Genomic DNA, 21777 nt, shown 5'->3' on the forward strand with positions numbered 1-21777 from the left:
AATTGAGGACATTGTTTTGCAGTTTGACTTTAATCTGGCCATTTCTTAACATCCTGCTATTAGACAGACCTAATGCAGTGTCTGCCCTGATGCAGCGTCCTTGAAAAAAACAAACTGAATCAATACAATTGCTTTCTTATTCTGTAAAAGCCTATAATTAAGCTTATCATATATACAACCAAAGACTAAATGTCCCTTTAGATTCTTCTTTTTTTTCATCACTTTAATTTGAATGCTCACAGATGTGATGCCACAGCACAACCTTTAATCCATTTCAGTGTCTGCATGTCTCTGCTTATGCTTGCAAACATTTAGTTTTCTTTTTTAACCCAAACAGCTTTGTTTGTGTTTGTCTGTGTATTTGTTTGTCTGCTTTGACACAGGCCATTGTGGACACGGTAGATAACCTTCTGCGACCAGAGGCCTTGAAGTCGTGGCAAGACATGAACAGCACGGAGCAAACGCACGCGGCCACCATGTTATTAGACACTCTGGAGGAAGGTGCCTTTGTCCTTGCCGACAACCTCATGGAACCGGCAATCGTCAAAGTTCCTGCCGACAATATAAGTAAGTAAACAAGAGTTTGTGGTAAGCAAATGACATGGGTTCTTGATGGATGCGAGCTCATTTAATTCGATTACTTTCAATTCATTGAGAGGGTAACTCTTGTGATAGGAAAACAAGGCCGCCACATAAAAAGGGACTTTGTTTTCATAATAAGCGTTTAAACCTCGGGGGAAAAGAAAAACAACGCATATTAGGTTTAACGAGTCGCTTACTGACAAAGTGATGAATATCAGACAATTAAATAGACTGGATTCTCTGATTGCGCACGCTTAGTTTATAAATGTATGCGTCTAGACCTTGTAACTCTATACATTAATGTGAACATTAGCCTGCTGTGGAGTCATGAAAAGCACATTGTTTATCCACAGCCTCCGTCTCTCATTTTCTTCTGCTGTTAGACCATATAAGGAAGGCTTCTCCTTAGTTGTTTCTTACAGTTCTGTTTTATTTACACTAGTAAGAGTCTCTCAAGGATGAAATGGTCACTCTGTGACTGACGTTTTTCTCTGTGTAGATGTAGTATTTGAGACATTGAAATGTCCTTCGGTCCGTGCTAAGATTTATATAGAAATATCAGGAAGAAAGCTTTCAATGCTCTCCACTGTTTCGTTTGTATGCCCTTGTGTCTAAGTCAAACAGTCTGTAATAACCAATATCTAATTTTCTCATCATTTAACCATCAACCCATCCTCTTTCTTTCTGCACCTGGCAGTTCTGGATGTGTATGTACTCAGCACCGATGGCCAGGTCCAGGATTTTAAATTCCCACAATCCAGCAAAAGCGGTATCTCAATCCAGCTGTCTGCCAACACTGTCAAGCTCCACAGTCGGAATGGTAAGCTCTCTTAAACATACCAAAAGAAAAAATTGGCCACGCAGTTCTGCCTTCTCTAAAAGAAAATGAAGTGCTTATTCAATGTGTGCGTTTGACTTTTACTCCTATTCTTGTTTCTGTTTATCTCAAAAACTCCAAGCTGTGTGAATCTGGCTGAAAAATGAAAGGATTTTGAAAGCAGTCTTTCAAAGTCAAGTCTTTATCTCTCACTCATCTTTCACTCATTCTTGCAGTTCCTTTGTTGAACTTTTTTAATGGAATTACATTGGAATAAATTGTTTGAGTGTTTAAAATATATTTAGTCCACTTTTTTTGTCACCACAGTTTTTATCTTCATGCATTGTTTTAATTGTTCTGGAAGCTTGATTTTTTTTTTTTTTATTATGGTCTTCGTCTTTCACTTTCTACAGGAGTCGCCAAGCTGGTCTTTGTGCTCTACAAAAATCTGGGCCAGTTCCTCAGCGCAGAAAACGCCACCATCAAGATGGCAAACGAGGCTTACGGCCGCAACGTGTCCGTGGCCGTCAACTCTGACATCATCGCCGCCTCGCTCAACAAGGAGTCCAGCCGTGTATTCATCAATGACCCAGTGATTTTTACCCTGGAGCACATCGATGTGAGTCTCCCTGCTAGAGTGAATGGAGAGGTCATATTAAAAAAACACCAGGAGGGAACATCCAGAGTAGACAGAGATGTACAATTTGAATTGTAAATGTCTGGCTAGGTCAGTCGGCAGTTTATTTAAGTCATTGAACATCAAATTAAAGGAGTCTTTAGAACCTAAGTGAATTCTTAATGAAAACTAATTCTTTAATCAACATTGGGATATAAATGATACCCATTTTCTTTTATAGTGGGGTAAATTAACTCCTAGATTAGCCGTACAATCTAGGATGAAATTACTGGAGCACCAATTATCTTTCGTCTTTTAAAGTTGTCACTAGAGGTTCCCAGAGGGCCAATGCGTGACTCCATTCTTTATCAGAGAAACTGTGCAATTCCGAAGACATGCCGTCAAACAATTATGCCTCTCTGTTATTAAGGCCTCAACTATGCTTCGGTTGACTTGGCAAGCATGTGCCAAATGATATACAACATATGAATTGCTTCATAACAGCTGTAAAGTGAAAAACCCTCATCCATATCAGTGCGGAAAAAGGCTTTCTATGAGTAGGGGGTAAATGGCCTTGTGTTCTACATGTACTTCAATTTCAGGCAGTCAATTATTTGGACACTTAACCATATCTCTTGTTATCTGCAGATGGAGCACTACTTCAACGCCAATTGCTCCTTCTGGAATTACTCTGAGAGGAGTATGATGGGCTACTGGTCCACCCAAGGCTGCAAACTCCTGGACTCCAATAAAACACACACCACATGCTCCTGCAGCCATCTCACCAACTTTGCCATCCTCATGGCGCACCGTGAAATCTCAGTATGTTACCTCTATTTTTTTTTTTTTACATCATCCAGTTTTCTTTCAAACTCACCTGTAGTATTTGTAGACTTTTTCCTATTTCATAAGCAAACCCAAAACCTCTAACATCCTTGTTTCTTGGTTTAAATAGCAATCTTACAAGATCACAGCAATCACATCGTGGTTCAGAGGGTTTAGACGACTTTCTTTATTAGAGGCTTCATTTTGTAAAACACACATTGCATTCTTACCCTCAGTAAATACGAAACCTCAATTTTTTTGCTTGCGATTCCCTAAAATGTAACAATGTGCACTTGTGAGCCTCCATCTCAGATAATGGCCTCAATATAAACATGAGCTGTGACCAGTTCAGCCAATCAGGGATTTTTGCTTCTCAGAATTATTTTTAAAGCCCTGAACTGGTGAAAGTATACAGTACAAAGAAGAAAAAATAATAAACATAATTTATTTTTTGGCCCCCTTAGATATATCTTTGGTCCCTTTTGGGGTTGGAACCTGTTTCGTACACATACAGTAGGAGGCGTTTGCTCCCTTTTCAGTCTCGGTGGTAGAAGATTTATATATTTTCTTATCGAAGCACAAATGATAATTTTAAAGTGACATGAATTAGGTTTTATTCGTTTTTTATGTTACTTTCCCAAGTAGTTGTTAATCGCTCATTAAAGGAATATGTGAAGGAGTTTAGTTATTCTAATTAGGTCCCAAGATTTAAAACATAAAATGTTTCACACATTCCTCACAGAGCTGAAAAAAGAACATGGTGGTGTCTTTTTTTTTTCTTCTCTCAAACATATTTTTAAATTCGCTGTTTATCTTTTATTTCTTCCAGGTTAACGACAGAGTGCATGAACTGCTCCTGACTGTCATCACTCGAGTCGGGATCGTGGTGTCCCTCGTCTGCCTCATGATCAGCATCTTCACCTTCTGCTTCTTCCGGGGCCTGCAGAGTGATCGCAACACCATCCACAAGAACCTGTGCATCAATCTCTTCATCGCAGAGTTAATATTCCTAATTGGTATCGATATGACGGAACCCAGGGTAAGCTGGAACAATTGCACCCTATTGATTTGAGTTTGATTTATTCTCTCTCACTTTATCTCCGTTCACCCCCGAAACAAAACAAAAGACCCTTTCAGAGTGAAATGGATGAGACTTTAAGCATTGTTTATTTCTAACCTTCTCTGCTTGTCCCTGACATGACATGAGTGGGACGGCACCATTAATATAGATTACTAAGGGGCCATGTCTTCCACTTGACAGCTCTTTTTTCCTCTTTCACTTAAAGCTACTGTGTCATGGCTGACCCTGCATCCATACCATCTCTATCTTTTTTTTTTTCACATTCATTGTCTCTAGAAGAACAAAAACGTTTTCCTGCGTATAGCTGAGCTTTATGATTAAATCTACTAACTCTACCCTTACAATACAAATGGTATTTAAATTTCTGCCGCACTGATGGAAAGCTAAAACCTCTGCCTAGTCAGAGCCCATGTGGTGAATGAATATTCATTACTTTTTTCATCAATTTCACTGAATGGCTGAGGCAGCAGCGGTGTCTTTTCAGAGGGTTTTAATAAAAGATAGGGTATATGAAATACAATTTTCAATAAAGAAAGTGCTATGGAGATTCCTCTTGTCATGTTTAAATCATTTTTGTACTACAAGTTAATCTAAAAAAAAAAAAATCTTCCAGTTTTATAGAAACTGTTATCGCACAGTTATCAATTATTCTTGTTTTTACTTCTATATTTATTCTCGGATGGTTTAAATCAGTTACTGTCATCACTCAGATTGGATGCGCCATCATTGCGGGGATCCTCCACTTCTTCTTCCTGGCCTCCTTCACCTGGATGTGTCTCGAGGGGGTCCAGCTTTACCTCATGCTCGTGGAGGTCTTTGAGAGCGAATACTCACGGAGAAAGTACTACTACATGTCCGGTTACCTCTTCCCCGCCATTGTGGTCGGTGTCTCCGCAGCTATCGACTACAGGAGCTACGGGACCAAGAAAGCGTAAGTGCAGCTTTCTGAACAAATCCTTGGAAATGCAGAGCAGACACGCTGGATGCTACACTGTGCGGGCTTACCTGCTGTGACTGTATGTGGCAGCTTTTGAAAAGAAATCTCCTCATCATTTCTGCCGGGCCTTTATGCGCATCCCCGGAGATACTGAAACATTTGAGCTCCTTTGCCAGGGATGGGCAGCTGTTCAATTTTTTATGTCATTTGAAAGTGGCTAACAGACTCAACACTGTGGTTTCAGGGGGGGCCGCGGCTACATTAATGCTTTTCTGCTTAAAGACCCTCCTGTGACCTCTTGTTTGTAAATGCCCTCTTAAAGAGAAGAGCACTGTGCCGAAAAAGGCTTTTACGTAGATTAATGGCCACATCTCAGCTAAGACCCAGCTATCAAGAGGGGCTACTGTGGGTCTTGACTGTGTTTTGAACGACTGTTTTAATTGTGACAGCAGTGTTTTAAAGCGCTCCAAGCTAAATATTGAATAGAAATTACACACTTTTTTTTTGCATTAATATTTGGCCACAGGGTGATGTTGTTTTTTCGAGTGTATGCTGCCCCAAGTTTAAATGTGTGCTTGTTATTCATTACAGGTGCTGGCTTAGTGTGGACAATCACTTCATATGGAGTTTTATAGGACCTGTCACCTTTATCATCATGGTAAGCTGTTTGATTTTTCTTTGAATACTGCGACTCGACAGAGTGAGGAAGGGGCTGAGAGGGTGAGATGAGAGAGATGAAGGAGAGAGATGGTTGAACTGAAAGAAAAAGTCAGCAGGATTTTTGCTCCGCAGTGATGACAGCTTAATTTTGACAGATTTCGAGGCATCCGACAATCCTCTCTGCCTCTTACCAACTGACAAGGATCAGGATTTGTTAGTCCACTTTAACCTCGCTTCCTCACAATTCCCTTGAAGTCTCACATTATGGGCATCACCTCATGGCCCTCCATTTAGACTTTTTATGATATGAAGGAACAACAAAATATGATAAAACATGGCCTTAAGGTGTGCATTTTACAGCCCATACTGTAGCTCCATTTTGTCCCTCCTCTGCAACAGCCTCCATGTGTTTATTTCTGCCTACAGTAAATAGCAGGTGACATTGTTGGGGAGGAGAAGAAAAGCAAAGGCACTTCTCTGTTTGGTCAAGGACCGTCAGGGGTGAAGGACACATAGCATATCATAATGACATATGTCCCATTGAGACATGCAATTATTTACTGGTCATGACATTATTATCTCCCGCTCCATCAGAGAGGCTCAGAAGAATGAGACCTCAGGGAGTCTTCCCTACCCGTGCAAAAAAAGGAAATAGCAGGTGGTATTCCTCAGATATATCCTCTCAGCCCGCCGCGCCGCGTATTGCTTTGCCCTCGTGCACACGAAGGGAAGAGGAAGCTCTGCAAACTTGTCTTGCTGCTGTGCAGGGCGGACGGGTGGTATTTGTTCAGCGCTGTGTTCATTATCCAGCATAATGGTTGGTACTGTATCTACAGATGCAGTGACCTCTGTTGAACATCAAACTGACACTGAAAATATACCGGGGAGAGGGGGCACCCATGTCAAATTCCAGCAAGTCTCTGCACACTATCGGCAGACGGCTAGCAGCTTTCAAAGTAAAGCCATAGTACAGCTCTTTGTCTAGTTGGAACAGAATAGATGAAAGACGAATCTGCTCACTGGACTGCATTTCACAGTTTTGTCAAAAAGAGACATTGCCACTCCATGTAGCATTTTAAAAAATGGAGAAGGAAGTGCAAAGATGTTGGATTGGAATGTCTTTGACTAAATTGTGAAATGTCTGTTTCTATTTTGTTTTCATTGATTTTTTTTTCTCTCTCTGCACCCTGCTTTGAATGTGTGAGCTTATAATTGAGGGAACGCTAACATTGTATTAGAACAAACATACCTTTCTCCCCGTCTCAACAAATGCTCTGTCAGCCACGCAGGAATGTGTTTTCTTCCCCCTAAATTGGGCCCTCATTGTTTTCCAATCGTGTGTTGCCTCCATAATGATTTGCATGAAAAATGCATCTGCAGTGGAAATGATGATCAGGATCCCGGTGGTGATGACCGGAGAGATAGAATCATGACCCTGTGAGGAGCTAATGTATTGTAGCAGAGCTAATGTGTGACAGGAATGAGGTTTTGCAGCACTGGCTCGGGCATCGCAGCACACTGCTCCTCTGATTCCGTGCAACAATTGACTCAAAAAGACAAAGTACTGTGGAAAGGAGCATCTCAGGGGAGAATGCAGGAGCGAGGTTTGTCTACACCATTCGTGACCCTGGTTTCTCTACAAATTGGCTTTGTCCTTGTCAATGAGGGAGAGGGAGAGGAGGAGAAAAGGCACACGAGCAAAAGAAAAAGGAGAGAAAACAGTTCTGCTTTGGCTCATGTCTCTATCCCCACCCGCCACCCGAGCCACGTTTGTGCCAAATAACATCGGTTTTGACCTAGGGTGGTCATGCTTTTTTCTCATCCTTTTGTTTATTTTCCCCTTTTTCTTCTTCTTTCCTGTTTGTATTTTTTATTTTTATTTTGCTCCTGGCTGAAACAGGCCCTGAATACTGACTGCAAACAAAAGCTGGTGAAAGGCATTTAGATTCTTGTTCTTTGGCAGAGGTTTCCCTGTCTCTGGGCACAGGGGGTATTAGCTCCATGAAAGGGGAACATGGAAGTAATGAGTGGTGGGGGGGAGCCATTAGTATGCTTGAGATGGCTTCAACACAAGGCCTCTCGGATCATGACACGTCGGGAGCAGTTCTTATCATCAGGACAGCTCCATCTGCACCTTTAATATTTTATCCCCAGCAGTTCATTTAGAGTTCAGTGTGTACACACACAGTCCATTTCGGTACAAAAAAAAAAAAAAAAAAAAAAAAAAAAGCTTTCTCCTCGGTCCCAGTGTGGCAAGGTGCTTCTGCATGGCTTGCAGTGATGATTCAGAGACAGAGTGAAGGATAGAAGCAAGGCAACTTAGCTCTAGCAGGGGGTTCCCCGAGGAAGGGCTGCGAGAGCATGTCGGTGGGGGAGGGAACATGTGCCGTGCTGCTGGGTTACTTTAAAGTACTGTCGCCCTCTCCTCTGTCTCATTGGATCCATGTCACCACTCCAGGCTGTGTGAAAGGCTTTTTCAAAAGTCCTCGCCCTCCCGTCCGTCCTCCCCTCCCCCACTGTCTGACTCATGCAGGCATCTGATAGAAATAATGGCTGATAGCTTCGAAACAAAACATAGTTTCAGTGCCGTCTGTGATATAAAAGAAAGGTTCACAATTCAGGATTTTTTTTTTTTCCATTCTTTTTTCCTCTCCCCCCCTCTCCCCCTTCGTCCTTCTCCTTTTACTGCCTGGGTTATTGTGAGCAGCTCTGTGAGTTGATTGCATGTGGAGAGGTGATCTATTGATCACAGGCAGTCTTTTGATAGCAGCGTGCACCAGAACACGGACAATTTATGTTCAAGAGTGAATGGTCTGAGTCCAGCACACAAAGGTCATTCATTTATTTCATGCTCTCATACTGGCAAAGCATCTGCTTTTTTTCTCCTGCCAACGTTTTGCTGTTCTAAAGACAACAAGATACCGCTGAAATCCACTGTTTATAAGGCTCACCTGAAAAAAAAAAAAAAAAAAAAAAAAGCTTTGGTATTTGCAAATGTATTTGCGTGCCACTGGTATTGTAGCTGCTGTATTTTTTCCGTGTTTCTGAGTCTTTGATACGCACTATTAGCGATACACACTTGGATTTCTTGGATATTCCTTGGCATTATTTATACATGCATGGCTTGCGGTACAAAACAGGGTCTGGTTCCTCTGCTGTGAGTGCATGTACGTGCTGTGTCAGGGACTACTTCGCCCCCAAAATAAATGTTTTTGAAGTAAATTATTTGGAGCGGCTCCTTGCTGGCCCATCCAGCCTTTGTGTCTCTATATCCCGGTATTGATTTTTAAGGTAGCGAATAAATGCGCTCTGAAACACAGCACATGGTATCCTTGTCTCAACCTGATATGTGCCACTGACTCCCTTAAGATGTAATACATTAAAACAAGCAAGCTCCATCTCCCTCTCTCTCTCTCTCTCTCTCTCTCTCTCTCTCTCTCTTTTCATCTGTCCACACACAAAAATTGAACAAAATGTACCATGTTCCCTCAAGCCTTTTGCAGCTGGTTACACCTTATAATATTTCACTATGTGCATAAAATGATATGCAGTTGTTTTGTACAACAAGAGGGTCTCTTATTTCTCCTGCTTCATTTCATTCCCTTCAGACTTTGCCAGACTGCTGCTGTGTGGCTGTTTCTTTCTTTCTCTTTTTTTTTTTTTGCTGTGATAGATTTTAATGCATTTCCATGCTCTTATTGATATAGAATGACACTAAATTTGGCGCCAGTCGGCCCCGTCTGAGCCTGGCTGGAACGATAGATGTTTATTGGATTAGTCTGTGGACATGCAGAGATTTGAAGGCTCTCCTCTTTTAATACTTACAGACAAATTAACAGTTTTTTTTCTCTGTGCCTGCTATATCTTGCGTCATACATCTCCATGTATTAACACTGCCATTACTCTGTTTTGACAGCTCAATCTCATCTTCCTGGTCATCACTATGTACAAAATGGTGAAGCACTCTACCACCCTGAAACCAGACTCCAGCCGACTGGAGAATATAAAGTAAGTAAAGGGTCGTATGCTGAAGCTCCTCATTCTCCTGCTTATCAGCTATTTAACACTGGTGCCATTCTGCCACCAGCCACAGGAAAACTAAGGCTCTTTTACTCTTGAGATAATAATTTTTTAGTGTTTCATTTTAAATGGCTTTACCTTCCCCACCTCCAAACCAAATTCCGGTGCTGTACTAGCAGGTGGCATTAGAATACAATCATTTTTTTTTTTTTCAGTCCGAAATAATCCAGATCAGAAGAATCCAACAGAGGAATGGTTTTTTTTTTTTAATCCAAAGATTTGAAATTTGCAAAGTTTGGTAATGATACTTTTGGCATGCCATAGCTGTCATGATGACTACACATACTTTGTCATCTAGCCATGACACACACACACTCATCACTTTACGGCTGCAACTTAACTATGCGCTGTTAGTTCTGCTAGGGTGGGGTGCAGTGGAACAGCTGCCATGCGTGTTTGCCTCTGGAACATGTCAGACCTTTTTTTATAGATCTCAGCGTCAGAAATATTTCCTTCCCTACACAACCGCCACCACCCGACCACCACCTCACCATCCCCTTCGAGCTACGGCCTTCTGACTCGCCTCAGCAATTATGACGTTTTCTGCTTTTGGAAGTTTTTCTGAAGCACGGACTGTTTTTTTTTTTTTTTTTTGTTTTTTTTTTGCACTTCAGTGAAAACAATATTTATTGCTCTTTATTGCAGGCTGAAATTCAGGGCCTCTTCCATTTGGGGTTATATGGTTTTGTTGCTCACCATAGCACAGCCCCATGTCAGTCTGCAGAAAATGTATTTCATACTTCAACTTCAACCACTCTGTATAGGAGCAGCGGTGTTGCTATTTTCATCCAGTGTTTGTTATTTTATTTTTTTTCCTTAATGAATGTGTGCAACATTACAGCACTGTGGTAAAAATGCAATCTGGGAGAAACAGAAAACTTTGTTTTTAGACTTCTGGGTTTGTTTGAGAGAGACTACTCCCTTATCAAGGAAACCACAACAGAACACATTTACTAAACGTGGTGGCTCTCAACATGGTGTGCATTTGTACTTGGATGAAATGATTCCTCTTATGTTTATACTGCAGAACGACATAGTGTATTAATAGCTGGTCCTTGTGGGTTTTTTTCTTTTGTTTTTTTCGTTTTGTCTGAAAGTCAGTTTAGCACCAGTGTCATTGCATGTTGCATGTGAAGGCAAAGTTAACGCACACCCTGTCCTTTCTCTTCTCCTGTCGCTCTCCTCCTCTCTCTGTCCTGCGATCCTCACCAGTAATTATCGCGTTTGTGACGGCTACTATAATACAGATTTGCCTGGGTAAGCTTCTACTATATACCTCAGATAATTTATTTCACCCACACGTCACCACCCACGCATCCAATAGCATCAATGCAAATTCAACCGCAGACAATGGGCTCTGACTTTTGTAATTGAATCATCAACAGCAAGAAATACAACTCTGTCGGCCTCTTTGCCTCCCGTGATATCTCTTGGATCAAAGTTGAAGATATCGTACTCAAATGCCGACTAACGCACACTGTGATGCGCTCTGATCTAATTGTGTTTCTCTCTTCCTGCTTATCATGCTCTCTAGCTATGAAGATAATAAACGGTTTATCAAGTAAGGACACGTTGCCCAGAAGTCTCCTCTTCAGCTTGTAGTTGAACCTCTCTCCTCGTTTATTCTGTCCTTCCTTTTCTGTCTTTCTTTTTCATGTATCCGCCGGTTCATCCTCTCCCAAACTCCAGCCTCAAAGCGTATTCATCCACTGTCCTTGTGACTGTTCACTTTCACCGTGTCCATCATCTTGAAATCCAGTGTTGTTGTTGTTGTGTGTTTGAGCGCTGACCTGTGACCGCTGCTGGTGTCTGAAGGCTCCACAGGACCTTCACACACGAGGCGGGGAATCTCCTATTTTCCTTGAACTCTTTCCACATCTGCCTACTTCTCCAGCTCTGATAACACACTCACTAAATAAATATTTAGTATATGATGCCATCAAATGATTTGTTTCTGCTTATTTTTAAACACGCTGTGCTTTCTGATTATGCTGGTCTGTATGTCCTAACACATAAGTTATTTACAGAAAACCAGATCAAGGTTTTGCTTCCTTCTTGTCTGTTTGAAGGCAGGGACTGCATTTCGAGTTTAGGCTGAGAGTGTGTGTGGACGGAAGGGAAAGGGTTTTTGAGGATGGCATAGGTGTCGTTTGTCATTTTATTGTTTTCCTCCCACCTGGTTTACAGCTTTTTTTCCTAGTTTTTCCTAGTTATGGTTATTGCAAATCCCACTCATCATCCTGTCTGATCACTAAATGCCTCTCATGCTGGATTCGTCCTCTCCTTTTGTTTTTTGTTTTTTGTTTTTTTTGCTGTCCTTCAGATCCTGGGCCATGGGTGCCTTCGCTTTGCTGTGTCTGCTGGGTCTCACCTGGTCCTTCGGTCTCTTCTTCATCAATGAGTCCTCGATTGTCATGGCATACCTTTTCACCATATTCAACTCCTTCCAGGGAATGTTCATCTTCATCTTCCACTGTCTTCTCCAAAAAAAAGTAAGTTTCTCGTCATCCGCAGTGCTCAAAGACGAGTGATTCATCTTTCAAGGTGAAACGTTCCTGAATTTGAACAGACCTTTGCACCAGAATGCCGAATACACAGAACACCACATGCTGATATAAAGAACAAACACTGCTTGCTTCAAGATCTTGGCTAAGTCATATGTAAAGTCAACAACGTACTGTTGGTAAAGTTTGAACTGTTTGTTCACGCAGGTCCGCAAAGAGTACAGCAAGTGCTTCCGCCACACGTACTGCTGCGGAGGGCTGCCAACCGAGAGCTCACACGGTTCTGCAAAGACTTCCACCACACGGACCAGCGCTCGCTACTCGTCTGGTACACAGGTAGACCAGCAGCTCCATACAGTCCGAGACTCGCCGAGTGTCAGAACATAGACCAGCACAGTGTTTCCTGCACACACACACACACACACACACACACACACACACACACACACACACACACACACACACACACACACACACACACACACACACACACACACACACACACACTCTCACCATACAGCTCATTTACAGTTATGATCCCAAAAGGTTAAAAAATATTGCTTATGTGAATGTACTGTGATCATTAGCATCACCCAAAAAAATGCACATTGTGCATTTTAGCTTCAGAGGTAGATAAAGTGACACAAACACAATGCCACATTTTACAAGCAGCATCTGCTGTACTGCATGAGTACCTTTCTTCTGTTCTGCCCCCTTTAGCACTTGCTTTTATCTTTTTTCTCACTAACGTCATGTGCATGGGAAATAGTACTGCACTGTTTAAAGAGCATTGCAGGCACATTTTACTGCAAGGAGAGCCGAAATAGCAACAACAAAAAAAAGAAACAAAGATATTTCCTTTATCCCTTTCTTATTAAAGGCTAAAAGTCCTTTTTAGACAATACCTCCAGATGTATTGCGCTTATAAAGAAACATCCCTTTTATACTTTACCCGCCTTATTCAAGGTACTTGTGGCTGGAGCTGAAATTGCTCATAAGTTCAGTCACAGTTATTAGTTTTGAAAGACGTACAGAGAATGTGAGCATTAGTGGTGCCCTTGCCTCACTGCATACTAGTATGCATGTGAGGAGTGGAAAAGTCAGTAGTATGTACAAAGAAAATCAATGACAGTTGACCTGAGAAGTGAGCGGGCTTGTTTAGAGTCCTAATGGCTGTCCCTTGTTGACCTGACAGAGTCGTATCAGGAGAATGTGGAATGACACCGTAAGAAAGCAATCCGAGTCCTCCTTTATCTCAGGTGACATCAACAGCACCTCCACCCTTAACCAAGGTCAGTTCACACCTCATGTCTCTCCACATGCACACCTATGCACACATTTCATCATCCGGCTAAAAATACCTCCTGCAAGTTCCAATGATATCATACCGCAGTAAAGATCGTAATAAACGCCGTCAGTTTTAAAAGACAGAGCAGTAAGGTAAAAAAATTTTAAAAAAGGTGTAGACCTTTAGTATAGTCTCCCTGTTCTGCCAACAAAGGATTACAGAAACCCGTCCTCAAATACTCTGCGCTCTTTCATTCTGGCTGCTAACGTCAGTCTCAAATTGGGGCAAGACTAGAGGAGCGTTTTGTTTTTTTTGTTTGTTTTTTAAGTGCTTGCTGTCTTAAGTTCATAACCAAACTCAGGGGAAACGTAGACAAAACTAAAAAGGCAAGAAAAAAAAAAAAAATGATTTCAGGAAAATCTTAACACGCAGAGAGAGGCCATTTGTTGCCTGGCATGTAAGGTGACCTCTGTTACTTTACAGGGGGATTTATGAGGCAGGGAGGGTAAAAAAAACTGCCATTTATTATTTAGCTTGAGCACAAACATGATGATGAGAAGATGATGTTCAACTCTGACTGACCTGGAGTGCTTAGTGTGATGTTAGGCTTTCTGCTGCCTCTGAAATGGCTTTCCAAGCATGCAAGGGAAGAGAGGGTTTACACCGCGGTGGTTTAACTCCCCTCCCTCCTCCCTCCTCCCTCCTCCACCGACTCCTGTCTCTGCCGCTCTCTGCCTTCCCTTTCTTTTTTTGCTACCACTTCACACGAGGAAAACATTACAACCAGGACTTTAAAGCAGGTTGTGACTTTAACTGTAACCATTTAAAAGTAGGGCTGTTCTTTTAATCCCCTACAGTACAGTTTCCTGGATATGTTAATGTAAAGGTTGGATATTGATCACTCCGGGGTGTAGTAGCCTAGTTAGCCTGGAGTGTCAGTGCACTAAAGGAGGGCTTTATCTCCTGGAAGCACTTCCCTGTCATTAAAAACATCCCTGGAGACTTCCCAACATGACAGATGGCATTTAACACAGGTGATAAATGGCAGTGGAAATACCTCAGATCCTTAAAACACAGGGGGTGAAAAAACCTGAAAGTAACACGAGGTCTGTAAGGATATGGCCAAATGTTTACCTCAATAAAGTTTTTGCAATAAAAATAAAAACGTAGGGGGTATTTTATATTTGGACCTGGTTCAAACAGTCAAAGCCTTGCCCATGGTTTGTGCTATAAATATTAAGTAAATAGGCCTTGTGAAAATACAGTAATGAGCACAATGGATTGAAATGTTTTTTTAAATTAATGGGTAAGAAACGACCTGCAAAGCACATAATACATTAACGTGAAACGTTGAAAGAAATATATACCTAATGGTTGCTAAATGTCAAAATGTGCATAAGTAGCTAGTTTTTTGCTTCTCAAACTTAAATCTGCGTTCCCAACTTCAAAACAAACACCCTAGTTTCCGATTTTGCCGGACACCCTGTGTGACACTACACGCCTCCAAAAACAAACCTACTGAAAATTTCATTTTTTTCCTCTCCATGAAACTTTCAATCACTGTCGACTGACTGCGCCACACTTAACTCCTCTTCTGTCTTGCCACTCCAGGAATGACCGGGAATTATCTACTAACAAATCCTCTTCTTCGACCACAAGGCACTAACAACCCTTATAACACCTTACTGGCTGAGACAGTCGTGTGTAACACCCCCACGGCTCCAGTGTTTAACTCGCCAGGTGTGCTTACTTAATACTTTCACCTGCATTCAGGCTTTTCTTCTCTTTGCCACCCTTCTTTATCTCCCTCTTTGTCTCTTTAGTTGAGTATACAGAGGCCAAATGAAAAAGCAGGATGTTCTGCAGTATCGCCTTTCCGTCTGAATCATTGTCTCCCAAACACTCGATACAGTACATACTGTGCGCACATGTTTTCATGTAGAACAGAGATTATTGTGGCTTGTCTAGACCCACCCTCTGTGTTCTCGTATTTCTCTTATCCAAACTCTGAGCGGGACATAATGATTAAGATGGGGAAGAGATATTACATGTTCTGCCTTGAGATAATGTAAACAGTGGTGTTGACCTAAAGCTGTAGTTTAAACTGCATGATTATTAAGATTTATGCTCCTGAATTTGTCGGGTGCTTTGTTATTTTGTGTGTGTTTTTAGAGGGAGCTTTCCCGTTAAAGCGTGTTCCAGTGCAATCAGAATCTATGCTGCTTAAATGCAGATCTACTTAATGCAACTTTGGCATTACATTTTCTGTGTATAGATATATTTGGTAATATCTGATATTCTCAAAAAAAAAAGTTAAGTCACTATATCTCAATTGCACATGGCATTTTAGCGTATCACTGTTAAAGCGATTTTCTGTGCTATTCTGTTTTGAAACTAAAATGGCATCTTTTGTCATGTTTTGTGCTTTTCCCCTGTGCTTCCCTCTAGTGACCTTCAGAGAGACAAGTATGGGAGTAAAACTTAACTTTGCCTATCAAATGTAAATTTTTTTCAGCATGCTTATTTAAAAAACAACCAAAACCCTGGCACAATCACTTGGTTTACTTTAGGCCATTAACACACACTCAGTGAGCAAGTGGTTCACAAAATTATCCACCAAAATTCTACTCTAATCTGAAAGAGAAATAAAAGATTTATCTTGTTATTTGAAGAAATCTTCCAGATCTGACAGCTTTATCGCAAATGCCCACTACTCTGCTTCTCTCTCTTCTGCTTAATTTGGGATTTTATCCGACCAAAAAAATGTGTCGCTTTTCTCTGGCAGAAAGAAGCATTTATTATACAGGTTTCATTTTCTTTTCTTCTTTTCTTTCTTTTCTTTTCTCCCAAAATGTCTGTCCTCCTGTGGCATTCACTAGTCTCAGTGTCCAGGAGTATTCCCCTCACACCTATCCAGGCAGCACCTGTCTGGACACTAAATTGCCTCCTGGAAGGCACAAACACATGGATGTCATGGCAGCAGCTGTTTAATTTTCCCCTTTCTCCTTTTCTTCCACATCGTTCTTGTCATTTCCCGTAATTTCCAATAGGCTCTGTGAAAGCTGCACTTTGAACATGCCTCCTACAATCACAATTACTCCCCCCTTATTTTAGACAAAGACAAACCTTGCTGTGAAATCTCCTATTAGTCTTCATCTTAATGTTTTACATCTGTGTTCTTCAAGGAGGCATGTAAGCCATAGCAGAGCACAGTTTTCCTTTATCTCCTTTCTCCTCTTGCTGTTTTCCATGACCTCCATGCTTTGAGAAATTCCTAACATGACCTCTGCAGTGGCTGTGTTATTCTTGAGCTGTTCTGCTAGTGACCAGGGTCTCACTGGGAACTGTCACTGTGACGGATGCCAAGTGCTGGGCTGCTGGCAAGCTCTGACCTTTGCGAGCTTTGGGTACACAAGCTGCCAACTAATAGACAGAAAGTGTACCAACACAAGCACAAAAAAGTGTTTAAAAATAAATCTTCATCCACAAAAAAGTAGCTGTTGGCTAATTCACAAAGTAAAAGCTATTTAATGCTTGTTTGTTTCATTTGCTGAACCCTTGCTCTTGCTAATTTGCAGTTAAGACTTTTACTTTACGTTTTGTTGTGTTTTTGAGTGATTCTTCTTCATGTTACAATAAATCATTTTACTTTCTTTTGTACATCAGCTGCTCTTAGACCAGTAAGCCTGAGCAGACAGACATGATGTGAGTTGTCTAAAGTGAGTCTTTTCACCTGCTGTGTGTGGTGATGGTGGAGTGCTGCTTGTGGGCTCCCCTTGTAGTGAGAACAAAGATGGCTGTCCCATGTTGATACATGACTACTTCCCCGCTCGGTCTATGTCATCTTTTCCCATCTCTGTCTTTTTTTTTCCCCCCCCTCGGCACATCCAACCTATTAGTTGCTAGACAACCTGTAAGTGTTGTAGCTTGCCCGTTTGTGGCTTCATACTTGTGGACATCTTCGTTTGCCCGGTGTGTTGTGATGGTGATTACTGTTCAAGTTTGTGTCTTAATGTTGTTTGGGATCTTTTTTGTTGCTTTGTCACTTTTGTGGCAGATTAAAACTCACAATGCTCTGCTTATTATGAAGCAATTTTTAAAAGGGACAGTCAAAATGTATATGTGAGAAAGTAAAATGATTTCTCATTGGAAATAATGCATGCACATAAATGTATATAAATATATATGTATATATAAATATAAATATATATACATATATATTAGGAATTGTGCCTAACTAACAGATTTATAGCATGGCTTAATTTGACTTGAGTTTCGATGTGAAACTGCATCCTAAACAGCATTAAACTCACTTTTGCTCTTTGATATCATGGTTATTGCTGCTGACTAACGTAACGTCCCCTTACATGTCCCCCTCTTTCCAGGGCACTCACTGAACCATGTGGTGAGGGATACAAGTGCAATGGATACTCTACCGCTAAATGGTAACTTTAACAATAGCTACTCACTCCGCAATGGGGATTTTGGCGACAGCGTGCAGGTAGTGGACTGCGGCCTCAGTCTGGACGATGCTGCCTTCGAGAAAATGATCATCTCTGAGCTAGTACACAACAACCTGCGTGCCTGTAACAAAAGCCACCATCAGCAACAGCAGCAGCACCACAGTTTACATCATCCACCCCACCACCAGCAGCCCCCGAAGTACCACCATCACCACCACACGGAGCGGGCTCCGCCCAAGGTGACGATGGTGGGCAGCAGCAGCGAAGACGACGCGATCGTAGCCGACGCTTCGTCTTTGGTGCTTGTGGGCGACACGGTGGGTCTTGAGCTGCACCATCAGCAGGAGTTGGAGGCGCCGCTCATCCCCCAGCGGACTCACTCGCTTCTGTACACACCCCAGAAGAAGGTGAGGACCGATGGGGGAGTTGAAACCTTTGTCAGCGAGCTGACACCCACCAACCCCGACGATAGTCTGCAGTCCCCAAACAGAGACTCCTTGTACACTAGTATGCCTAATCTGAGGGACTCTCCATTGCCCGAGAGCAGCCCCGACGTGGTGGAGGACCTGTCCCCCTGCAAGGGGAGTGAGAATGAGGACGTTTACTACAAGAGCATGCCTAACTTAGGGGCTGGCCACCAGCTCCAGGCCTATTACCAGATAGGGCGAGGGGGCAGTGATGGTTACATTATTCCTATCACTAAAGATGGCTGCATCCCTGAAGGCGATGTACGGGAAGGACAGATGCAGTTAGTGACAAGCCTTTAAATGTAGGCTATTTAAATCATCCCCAAACCTCTTCCTGCCCTTTTACAACCCCGACCTCTTGGAGGACACACCAGTGAAGGGAAGGGAAGTGATTGTTTTATTTTTGAAGAGAGCTGAGAAGCCCCGTCATACACACTAGCCATTTACAAACCCTCCTCCTCCAGCTGCATTGTAATCTCCTTTCCCTCCAGACATGCCACTCTTCCTACCTTCCCTGCGAACAAACAGACTTGATGCACAGCGATGGCAGTGCAAGGTTTTAATGAGACTGTACATAAAATGCAGAGTCAAATTTCAATTTTAAGAGACAAGCCAACTATGTATTTAAATGTGCTGCTGCTGTTGAATAATTGAGAAAAATTTAAGGTACGAAAATAAAAATAAAAAGACAAAAAAAAAAAAAACATTACTGGCTCCATCATATCAGCAATTTCCCGGTTAAAAGGTTGTACATACACTTCCCAACATCCTTGTGAAGCCTGTTTTTTTTATTATTATTGTAAACAAAACAACACCCCTGGACCAGGATGTGGACTGTGGACTCTGTTTGTAAAATGTTCCCGATCAGACTGTCAGAAAAGGAATATAAGGTCCTGGTTGCCCAGCGTCGCTCTCCGCCACCTTGAAGTTTGGATTGTATAACCACTAGCAATCAAGCCCCTGGCCTTATATTTTCTCAACTGTACATTGAACTGTTGTCAAGGAAAATGGCTAAAATATATATTTTGTTGTATTGCTAGTGTAAAATAATAAATCATTGGAAAACGTTAATATGAATAAACCTTTTAATTGCAAAATTTAACGTTTGAGAAACTATTGTGTAGAAGTTGCACATATGTTATACAGTGTGTTTATGGTTCCAACACTTCATTCATGGTAGTATGTTTGAACGTAAAAGAAAGGAGGATTCAACAAATTACAAAGATGCATTATCACTTTTTTCCACTTGTGAACAGTGTTTTTAGCTTTCTGAGTTCCATTGATCGCCCATTGAAATATGGCTACATGATTTTGCCAAAGTGGCATTAACTTCAGTAGAATGGGAATGCAAAATCCCAGTAAAAGTGATTTTATGCATTGCACATTTTTTTTGTGTAATTCTGAATGAAATAGATATTTTTAACAGTCATGGCAGAGTGATGGGCAAGGACTTTTGACAATAAAGTTTATTTCATAAATGTAGTTCTTCCGCCTGGGTTTGGACATTTTATTTATTAAAATCTTTCCAAAAAAAAAATGGGAAATGTGTGAATATTTTCCAGCACTGGTATACATGCTGTACTGTAGCTCATGTTTTTTATGTAAACATGTTACCAAGGGGCTCATCACTTAAGACTGATGTAAAGTTCAACACTTGTATAACAAATAAAATAAATGTGAGATTTTTTGTCAATTGCCAGTTGCTTTTTAATGCTTTGTGTTTTTGGTACTATATGAAAAAACAGGTTTTTATTATTTTGCCATGGACAAAATCTGCTTTTGACTCAGGTTATAAGTAAGTCCAGAGCACCTTGAAAGGTAAACATTTATTTGATTTTTTTGTTCTGCTTTTTCTCAAAGCGCTGCAGAGTAGAGAGAGCTCATTTCACCGTATGTGTTAGAGAAGCCAAATCTTTCCATGTGATTCAAAGATGAGATACTCAGGTAGGAAAATTGCATTGTAAATGTTCCTCTGTGTGGTTGTAACACTAATAAAGGTTGGGAAATGACACTGGTTCACAGCATTGTCCACTTAGTATATTATTGAATGAGCACTAGTCCTGGCACCATTAAAAAGCCCGGCGCTACAGAAATCTTGTAAGACGTTGGCTTTAATGCCTTTGTGGGAGTGGAAATGTGTCCATGGACCTAACAAGGGGTCAGTGTTACACTTGGCTGCGGCTGTATAAATATATTACACATAATATGTCCGAGTATGACACGTATTTGCTCTAATTAATGTCTGCTGCTGAAGCCCACAGTCACTTCCTGTACGGTTTATGCCTCAGGTAATGCTAATTTACGAAGCATTTTAATATAACACCAGTTGAGGCGGAGTGACAGCTCTCAGCAGGGTAGCTGGAAATTGCACTGTTTACCATTTGGCATTGAAGGAAATGACTCAGAACTTATCAAAACTGCACTTTATGTCAGAGCCGTTGCACATAATGCTGTGTGGGCTGCGTGTTGTTTTGACTTTTTCCACAATTACGTGACATTATGTGCAATTATCTGAGGCTACAAATTGTCAGAGAAGAATTATCTTCTTTTTTTGTGATCTCTTGTACAGACCCTTTGAATGTCAGTTAGGAATCAGGTGTTGAGGTGGTTGTTGACTGTTGAAATGGCAGACATAATGACGTGCATAATAATGGGGGGAAAAATCATATTGATTTCCATTCTGAATAGTTAAACGTGAAGCACCATTCTATCTGTGTGAGAGCACAAAAGTTTGTATATGCAATTCGTTTTCTAAAAGAATCCTCTTTTTATAATTACAAATGATAAAAAATAGTTAGTAACAAGTTGTTTTGTAAATCAGAACTAAAGAAAATTATAAAGAGACACAACATTTAACATTTAACATCTAAGTTAACGTGCGCTGAGAGGACATAGACAAACCTGTTTTTGTGTTTGCAGTATGATGAGTTGAACTTCAAAACCTTTACTGCAGTAAACACTAAAGGAAATGTGTCATTGGCGAAAAGCTGTATTATCATTATCTTTGTCCATTGTTGCTTAGAGCACAAATTACAATTGTCCCTTCTCACCTTCATTTTCTGTTAACCTGAAATAGAAAAAAATATATATATAAATTAATTATATTATGAAGTCCACATCACCAGCAGAATCTAACATTTCTACACCCCGAGTAGGTAGTCACTCTCCTGAAATATAGACAAACAAATAATTGCCAGCCCTTTCCTCACCCCTGTCTCTAACCACAGTTTGTTTATCCTAACACTGTGACCTTAGACGAGGATAAACGTGGCTGGTAAGCAGGTTTATTTTCCTTATTAAGGGCTGGGAAATATGAGCTCGGATTGGCTATTTGTCTGTGACAGGGAATGTGGACTCGGCACCCTCTAGCTTTGCGTGAGGCCTTCTCACCAGGCAACAGCCTCTCTAATTCCCCGTCTATTGCTCGGGGAGAGACTCGCCCTTTGTCAAACATTGA

General features: G+C 41.3%; 1 protein-coding gene across 16 annotated transcripts in view; it reads left to right on the top strand.

Moving 5' to 3' along the window:
• adgrl2a (adhesion G protein-coupled receptor L2a) overlaps nucleotides 1-20318 on the top strand; it is a 93140-nt gene extending 72822 nt beyond the window's left edge. For 2 of the 16 annotated variants that reach the window (XM_054603385.1, XM_054603387.1), the window contains 14 exons: nucleotides 384-567; nucleotides 1280-1402; nucleotides 1813-2018; nucleotides 2664-2837; nucleotides 3670-3879; nucleotides 4632-4852; nucleotides 5450-5516; nucleotides 9435-9526; nucleotides 11922-12090; nucleotides 12310-12438; nucleotides 13298-13394; nucleotides 15002-15130; nucleotides 15839-15856; nucleotides 17776-20318. In XM_054603385.1, coding sequence (XP_054459360.1) covers nucleotides 384-567; nucleotides 1280-1402; nucleotides 1813-2018; nucleotides 2664-2837; nucleotides 3670-3879; nucleotides 4632-4852; nucleotides 5450-5516; nucleotides 9435-9526; nucleotides 11922-12090; nucleotides 12310-12438; nucleotides 13298-13394; nucleotides 15002-15130; nucleotides 15839-15856; nucleotides 17776-18620 — 2664 coding nt within the window. In that variant the 3' untranslated portion in view covers nucleotides 18621-20318. Of the gene's footprint in view, nucleotides 1-383; nucleotides 568-1279; nucleotides 1403-1812; nucleotides 2019-2663; nucleotides 2838-3669; nucleotides 3880-4631; nucleotides 4853-5449; nucleotides 5517-9434; nucleotides 9527-11921; nucleotides 12091-12309; nucleotides 12439-13297; nucleotides 13395-15001; nucleotides 15131-15838; nucleotides 15891-17056; nucleotides 17110-17775 lie in introns of all 16 variants that reach the window. The other 14 variants (XM_054603386.1, XM_054603388.1, XM_054603390.1 and 11 more) reach the window with 12 other exon arrangements.
• Nucleotides 20319-21777: the final 1459 nt, after the last annotated feature.

Source organism: Anoplopoma fimbria, chromosome 8 (genome assembly GCF_027596085.1).
Source record: "Anoplopoma fimbria isolate UVic2021 breed Golden Eagle Sablefish chromosome 8, Afim_UVic_2022, whole genome shotgun sequence".
Lineage (NCBI taxonomy): Eukaryota > Metazoa > Chordata > Actinopteri > Perciformes > Anoplopomatidae > Anoplopoma > Anoplopoma fimbria.